This window comes from Chelonia mydas, chromosome 2 (genome assembly GCF_015237465.2).
Source record: "Chelonia mydas isolate rCheMyd1 chromosome 2, rCheMyd1.pri.v2, whole genome shotgun sequence".
In the NCBI taxonomy this organism is placed as follows: Eukaryota; Metazoa; Chordata; order Testudines; family Cheloniidae; genus Chelonia; species Chelonia mydas.
The window spans coordinates 120,572,416-120,581,059 of NC_057850.1; the positions used below are offsets into that span (position 1 = coordinate 120,572,416).

At 38.0% G+C, this 8,644-nt stretch overlaps 1 protein-coding gene across 1 annotated transcript in view; it reads right to left on the reverse strand.

Annotated features, from left to right (window-relative positions):
* Positions 1-8,418, reverse strand: part of LOC102934045 (glutamate decarboxylase 1) — a 34,447-nt gene extending 26,029 nt beyond the window's left edge. Inside the window, exons 1-4 of the mRNA XM_007066718.4 lie at positions 8,182-8,418; positions 7,123-7,213; positions 2,534-2,646; positions 1,387-1,502 (exon numbers count right to left, since the gene is read on the reverse strand). Coding sequence (XP_007066780.4) covers positions 1,387-1,502; positions 2,534-2,646; positions 7,123-7,124 — 231 coding nt within the window. The 5' untranslated portion in view covers positions 7,125-7,213; positions 8,182-8,418. The remainder of the gene's footprint in view (positions 1-1,386; positions 1,503-2,533; positions 2,647-7,122; positions 7,214-8,181) is intronic.
* Between the last annotated feature and the right edge of the window lie 226 nt (positions 8,419-8,644).

Sequence of the window (8,644 nt, forward strand, 5' to 3'; positions counted from 1 at the left end):
GGGATATTGCAGATCATGTATTCCTTATGCCATCTGATCTTAAACTGAACTTCGCACCTGTCATAAATATAAAAGGAAGGGTAAACACCTTTAAATTCCTCCTGGCCAGAGGAACCTTTTCACCTGTACAGGGTTAAGAAGCTAAGATAACTTCGCTGGCAACTGACCAAAATGACCAATGAGGAGACAAGATACTTTCAAAGCTGGCAGTGGGGGGAACAAAGGGTTCTCTCTGTCTGTGTGTTGCTTTTGCCGGGACCAGAGCAGGAATGCAGGTCAGAACTCCTGTAAAGAGTTAGTAAGCAATCTAGTTAGATATGTGTTAGATTCTGTTTTGTTTAAACAGCTGATAAAATAAGTTGTGCTGAATGGAATGTATATTCCTGTTTTGGTGTCTTTTTGTAACTTAAGATTTAGCCTAGAGGGATTCTCTATGTTTTGAATCTGATTACCCTGTAAGGTATTTACCATCCTGATTTTACAGAGGTGATTCTTTTACTTTTTCTTTAATTAAAATTCTTCTTTTAAGAACCTGATTGTTTTTATATTGTTCTTAAGATCTAAGGGTTTGGGTCTGTGTTCACCTATTCCAATTGGTGAGGATTTTTATGAAGCCTTCCCCAGGAAAGGGGGTGTAGGGCTTGGGCGGATTTTGGGGGGAAATATGTTTCCAAGTGGGCTCTTTCCCTGTTATTTTTGTTAGACACTTGGTGGTGGCAGCAATAAGGTCCAGGGACAAAAGGTAAAACAGTTTGTACCTTGCGCAAGTTTTAACCTAAGCTGGTAAAAATAAGCTTAGGGGGTTTTTCATGCAGGTCCCCACATCTGTATCCTAGATTTCAGAGTGGGGAAGGAACCTTGACAGTACCCCTTGATAATGTGTACATTATTCCCTGACAACCAGAAACTTCTACGCTTAAACTCTGTACCATTCACTTTTTTTTAAACATCATCTTAATAAAATTTTTAAATTTGGGCTTGAGCTGCAGCTCGAACTCTGGGACCCTTCCACCACACATGAGCCAGCTGGGGGTTTTTAATTGCTGTGTAGACAAACCCAGTGATTTCCAGGACTAGTCCTGGTGCAGCTTACACCATACCACTTCCTCAGAGCTGTGCCTAAAGTCACAAGAGGGGATTTTCAAAAGAGCCTGTGTGACTTAGAATGTAAAAACAAGCACTAGTGACTTGCAATGGGACAGGTGCTCCTAAATCACGTAGGCACTTTTGAAAATCTCACTCAAACTTCCTCCAGAAGTATTTCATTTCATTTCCAGCTCATTTATTTCAGTAGTCTGAATATTTAAATACTGATTTTCAAGATTCAGTACTGAATCTAGCACAGACAAGCTATTTTACACAGACATATTATAATTCTGTACTTACATGTTCAGAAACAAACAGTGCAATGTGTGGAAGTGCTGCCATGCCTTTGGTTTTAATCTCAGGAAACCGCTTATAACGAGCCACAAGAACACTGTAGAGGTTTGATATGGTCCCACCTAACAGCATGAAAAGGAAACAAATATTTCTGCTTTGGATTGAATAGCTTATTCCTCCTGGGAATTTAAATTTTACATCATTGCATCATAGGGCCAGATACGCAACTGGTATGAACTAGCATACCTCCATTGGCTTAATTTTGATTCCTTAATGACCCAGCAATTTGCAATCCACCAGCTGACTGCCCATTTTGACTGCAGGATATGTGTATAGAATACCAGTCAAATCTTGGCCATAGAATTTTCTCCCCACCATTTAATCCCTTGTGCACTTCTCCAGGCTTCCACAGATTTGATGAGATTCACCATTAGGCGTCCCAGTTTGATGGACCTCTTAAGATTCGTGCTTGTCAGGCAAATTTGATTGCAAATCTCCTTTTCTTTCCCTCAACCCACCATGTCCTAGTCCCGAACAGAAACAGAGGGAATTAAAAAGAAAAGGAGTACTTGTGGCACCTTAGAGACTAACCAATTTATTTGAGCATAAGCTTTCGTGAGCTACAGCTCAATTCATCGAATTAAGGAGCTTGATTCAGAATTGTCCAAATTCTCATTTCTGAGAGGTTCATTTCTTTCTCTATTCTTATTGTATCACTTCACCGGAGGGTGCTTTCTGAGAATTAGCTTGATGTAAAATTGAATTCGGAGAAGCTTTGTGGATTTTTATTCTGAGAAAGTTTTCACTGTCCTATAACATTGCAGTAACCTTCTTCTTCTTCTTTATCCTGTCATTTTTTATTTACATGATTGCTATTAACAATATTTTGAAATTATAAATAGTGTTTTAAATAATTTAACCATATTATTACAAACTGCAAAAAAGTTCAGTTCAAGTTTGCTTTTAGATTAAAGGGAAGGTTCAAGTTGCTGCCTATTTTATTTAAGCTACTTTGCTCATCCCTAAAACAAACTTAATGCAGTTTTCATATGGAGCCTGATCCAAAAGTGAGTGAACTTAATGGAAAGACTCTCACTGATTTGCTTGGGCTTCAGATCAGGCCCATGGCAAGGGTATTTTCCTGTCTACTTACCAGGAGAAAATATACCATCTGCTTCCATTTCTCCCCATCCAACCATTTCATGCATTTTCTTGAGAAGCATCTCCTCCATGACAACGAACACTGGAGCTATTTCATATGTAAACCTAAAATATGTTTTAAAAAAATAGCAAGAGGCTGTGTTCAGAAATATATTTCTATTACACAAAAGAGGCACAAAAGGAAATGAGACAACAACTTGATTTAGGAATGATCTAAGGGGTGAGATTAGACTAGCGGCCTCCTTTCCTTTTTTCTTCCCCATTACCTTCTTCTTTCTCATCCCACATAATACCCATTATCTGACTATACATTTAGGATGTGAAAATGTTCAGAGAGGATATATTTTATCTACCCTGAGATTATATGTAAAAAGTAAATATATGAGCCAGTTCTCCTCAAGTCTCTCATAAAGTTATTTTGCATGTTACTATGGTGTGAAACTGAAATACCTATCATTTTACACACCCATCTTTTCTACATTTGCCTTAAATCAGTGGGGAATGCCATATTTAAAGTTGTTCCCAAATTCTAGAAAGCAATATGCAGTGGGTGTTACTAAACACTCAGCATGTGCCATTCTGCAGCAATTGTGTTTTCCTGCTAAGCCAAACACAGAAGGATACTGTGATTACTGTAGATACCTGAGGTGGTGAAAGTAGAGTCTTTAATTGTGCCCACTGAATCTAGAAACAGTGTTCTAGATTCTGTCTCACTTACATTTCTGTAACTGTTGACTTCACGGGATTTATCTGTTGTTTGCACTGGGATGGCCCAAAAAATCACAGCTCAGCTGATTAAAAGATTCCAACATTTCAGGGTCATTCCTCAAGTGAATTTTGCTTGAAACTATAACATGAGACTATGTTACACTGTCTGTTTATTATTACAGCACATCTCAGGGGTACTTTCTAATGTCATGTCCTGAGCACAGAGTGAGACAAAGCATTTAGAAGATTCCCCAGAACCATGTATAGATGTAGAGCCAAATCATGGCCCTGTTAGATACTAGGGAGCTGCTGCGGTGGAGAGCTAAAGGAAAATATTTGTAGATGGAGTCGGAGAAGGCTCTCAAACCAAAGCGACCAGATTGTGTGCAGACAGTCAGGAAGCCAGTGCTACAAGAGCAGACAAAGGACTAGAGAGAGACACAAAGGTCGCTTATTACTCACGCGCTCTCACCCGAATTCACAATTTATACATGACTCCAAACCAATTTAAAAGAAGTCCATTCCCAAAACTTCCTAGTCACTCATGTGAGCATTTATATGACTCTTAAAAATACAAAGGAAGGGAGGAAGAGCTATAATTGACTTAATTTTGGAGTGGCACAATTTTTATCTGGAAAAACTGAATTACCTAACAAGCTTAAACAAAACAAAACAAAACAAAAAAATCTGGTGGTGTAGCTCCACTATTCACTATAGACCTATTAGACCTCCAGCTAAAACAGAAACAATTTTGACTGAACCAATTTTGACAGCTCTTAAATTTAGTTCAAAATGTCCAAGTGAAAGACTATCATCTGCAGTAACCAGCCAGGATAATTTTACCAAACTACTCACAGCTGTCTAAGCAGTTTCCACTCAAGCATCTCCATAAACACCCCAGCTTTGTTGTAATAGAAAACAACAGCAGGAATTTACTTTGGGTGAAAGAAAACTGGGCTTACACTTTCCAAAAAAACAAACAAAACTAAAACTGCAGACAGAGTTCTACATGCCTACTTTTAACATGTGCAATGCTCCATGCACGAACAAGTTTGACTGAAGTACACAAATTTAGGCTAATGAATGTAAACTACATTTGCATACCAGACTATCAAAGTGACAAGCCAGTTAATAATAAATTAGTGCTTGTCTAGACCGTGATCCAGCAAAACACGTAAGCACATATTTAACCACATAAGTAGTACCATTCCAGTTGGGCTACTCACATAGGTAACGTTAAGCAAATGTAAGTGTTTTACTGGATTGCATCCATAGTGTTTTTCCTAGGCAGATCTGAAAGTACTTTCCAAAGATGGGTAAGCATTATCATCCCCATTTTTTAGACTATCAGATACATACATTCTACTGTATGTGATTAAATATATTTGTAAGCTGCAAAGGGTTAGGATGTTACTTACACTGTCATTCTGCACACTGTCTCCAGCTAATCTTTCCTAAGGAGTTATACAATGCATGTTTTTCTGAAATTTCTCCACAGAGATGTGTTCCAATGTTCTTGTGGATAGTAAAAATCTGCTAGGACATTTTATTTGGGAAATAGAGACAGAAATACAGTGTGGCTGAAAGCTGTTTAGGTGCATTGTTCATCTCTATGGACACTAGTCTCTGTTCCAGTGTTTTTAATAATGTTGTCCTTTCAGAAAAGAAAAGTTTGATTATTTTCCCTCATTACATTAGGAACTGCACTGAGCTGCATCCCTTAGAATGTATGACAGGAAATTATGAGTGTAGGACACTTGGTTTTAGGCACATGAAAGGTACATTGGCTAACTCTACCACCTCCATTCTTCCTTTCTAACCTCCCTACACTCAGTCTCCATGAGGTGCTCCCCCGTTGGCTTTGTGATGTCTTTTCAGTAAGTACATGCACTTTATGGCTTAAACCTAGTGCTTTTCAACCTCTCCTGTCTATCAAGACCACACAATCTACTCCACATATTCTCCACAGATAAAGCATCTTCAGTAATCCCCTGAAGGCCTCTGCTTCCACCTCTCATTCTCAAAAACTGTCCCCTAGGTCCCAAAGCTGAACAAAACTTTTTTGTCAAAACTTTTTTTTTTAACACGAAAATGATTTTTCAAACTAAATTAATTTTCATTTTGGTCCAAATTATTGTTAAAAAAAAATAGAAACTGATTTTTTTATATATATATGCTGAAAACTGGTGTTGCTTTTTAAAACCAAAACCATTTTTTAACAGATTTTTATTTGGGGGTATTGATTTTTGTTGAAAAAAACCTAAACTTCCCCCCCTTCCTCCACCCACAGAAAATTTGTGATGGTGAGGGTAGGGGGTAGAATTTTTCAAAATTCACTGTGGCAAATAGATATATATTTCAGTCAACTCCACTAGATCCTTTATCTCTTCCAGGAAGTATCCAGTTCTCAAATTCATTTTCTTAGCCAAGTCTCTCTCTCTCTCTCTCTCTCTACCTTCCTTTATCTCAAACACTCACCCTTAATCATTTACACTCCTTGCAGAGTAATATACAAAATTCTTACTAGGATTATTAAATGATACAACAAAAATAAAACAAATTAGAGTTTTAAAAGTTCACTATAATTGTTACAAAGTCTTATTTTATTGGAAAACATGTGGCCAGATGTCCAGGTTGAAAATCTTGGAAGTATATGAATCAAATTTTCCAAAAACCACTTCTTAGTTTGCAGCTGCAACTTGATGCACTAAAAGCTTTGTCCGTGCTTTCCACTCCCAACATGTAGCATGCTCAATCCATATAGTTACATTTATAAACCAGGGAGTTGAGCATCTAATTACCCATTATGCAAGTGCCAATTTAAGGTTTTGTGTTCACTAAGACGTCTTGGGTGTGCCAAAAATATTTGAGGGAACAGAATTGTACATGCCAATCCAGAAGTCTGGTTTGAGGTCCCTTTGAAAATATGGCAGCATGTGCCAAAATGAAGGATTGAATGTCCAAAATGAACAAGTTTCACAAAAAAAAGGAAGATTTTGCTGTGTTATGGTTATGTTGAACATTTTGCATAGACTTAATTTCATTGTGTTTTATTTCAGAAATTCTTCTAGTGAGAATCTGACAGCTCTGAAATTTTGTTTTATTTTGTTTAATTCTAATAGAATCAATCAGCTTTAAGTTGCGGTTGAGATTTCCTGGGAACCCCTCTGGTAGAGGCTGTGGCAGAGAATCAGTTCATCCTTTGGTTGACCTAGTCGTGTTCTCTCCTCAACAGTCATTTTGGGGCTATATTAGTCAGCTATGAGCTCCCTAGTGGAGCAGGGGATGTGTCCAGACTGTGTCCTAAAGTCCTGCTCCGGAAATTTTCCAACACCAGGGGCCTTGCACCGTTGGTCACGTTGCTGTAACCTGGGACTGAATCTAGTTCTGTAACATTAACAGGGATTTAGTGATTTTGAGTTCCCATTGTTCAGTGCTAATGTGTTTTCCAACCAGGGAGTTGCATTTGCAAGTGAACAATATTATTCCCTCTACTCAGTACATCTGTGTATGTTTTATCCCAAAATAAGCCTGGATAATGATTAGGGGCTCTTAAATTAATTGGCTGATAGTTTTAAGACTGGTGTCTGCAGTATGCTCTGCTTGAAAACAACCAATGAGTTTACATCCAGTGCAGGCATTGTGACTTTGCTGTGCAACATGGTATATCTACCTCAGTTGTCTGTAGTGCACAGATCCCTGATACATAGCCAACACTATTTATTCAGGTGTTCACTCACTTGTTTCAAAAATGGGCAGTTTGTGCTTGTTTGTTTTCAAATAGGTACTTTGCATTCCAGAAAAGTAGTAAAAAGTGGCTGGCTTTTGTTAGTATTTAACTTGTAACCAAAGACTGGGATTTAAAGTACATACATGTTTGTATTTGCAGTAGCTGACAGCCATTCACCAGCTAGTCCAACAATGTCAAGGCCACTGGAGAGTTGGTTGAAGTAGCGAGGATGTCCTAAAATGAAATAAAAATAAACCAGAATTTGTGTAAGAGACAGGAATACATTGTTCTTCAGCTCAGTCCCCAGTTAACTTGTGTTGATAAGAACAGTGAAATCAGTATGGAGAATAAGAGTGTCTCTTTATGTTAATGTTGGGGAAAGAAGCCGTCCTTAAAAATGGGTCTGAAGTTAAACCTAGGACATTCAAGTCTTTATTGAGCAAATTAAATAAACTACATTTCCCAGTTAAGTAGCTTACTTTCTATTAACACCAGAATTCAAATAATTCAAGACAACTGGTCCCTTATATTGGAATGTGGGTAACATTTTCAAAAGCATGTAGGTCAATAAGATTTATGTGCTTTAGAGCATTTTTCCATTTGTGATCAAAACCCTTTTACTATTCTGAACCAACTGTCTAAATCTGAGGATATTTTTGAACTCAATGTGCTATCCCTTAAACCTCTGTACATGCCAAGTCAATTCACATCTAAAAAGGTGTTAAAAATAAATGTACACAGTTGGAAAAATTGGCTAAATATTTTAGAAACCTCCCTAGTGTCATGCACTGCAAAAAACAGAAGAACAAACAAAAATATTCAGCCCTGTCTAAAATGTTGTCAGTTCCTGTACATAACCCTCTTTAATGAATAATTACATTAAATTATTTAAATAAAGAATTACATCAGTGAATAATTCATGAAAGTGTTAACTGGTTCTCTTGTGGAAGTGAATTCTCACCCCCTTGTTTCTTACTGTATCAAAACAAGTTGAGAACAGAACAATACGCACCCTCCCACCCCCCACTGGAAATGCAGGGTAAGGAAAAAAAATATTTAAGGAGTTCTACGAATCCGGCAAAACTAAGAGTCCTGGACAAATAGATTCTAGTATGGAGAAATATCAGATCCTTAAACAATGCTTTATATGCCTGTGAAGATATGAGACAGATACATTTTTGCTGTGGGGGACACTATGTTACCTGTTTTAACTCCGTATTTTAAGGCATCCCTACAGTCAACAAGTATCTGTTCCAAAGGCTCTGGCTGATCACGCAGCTCCAAGCTGAACCCTTCCAAGCCTTCCAGAAGCTGATGCGGGTGATGAAAGTCCAGAACTTTACTGTTCCCATCATAGGTTTTTTTAATATAATTCAGGAGAATTTCTACCACTTCAAGCAGGAACTGATCTGTCAATTCCTCACCATTCCTAGCAGGCAACAAGTCTAGGAAGAAATCAAGGGAACATCAGTGTAATGTTAACAAGTACTCAGGAGTCAGGTTGGTTGGAGACACTGCTTTTATTGACTTCACAAATCCTCTGTTCAGTCTCACCCTGCACAGGCTTCTGGGAATATCCAGTTCCCACTGAACATGCTCAGATCTAGTTGCTTCCATCGTTGTAACACGTTGTGGTGTTCAGTGAGCATTCAGACCCAGATCCTC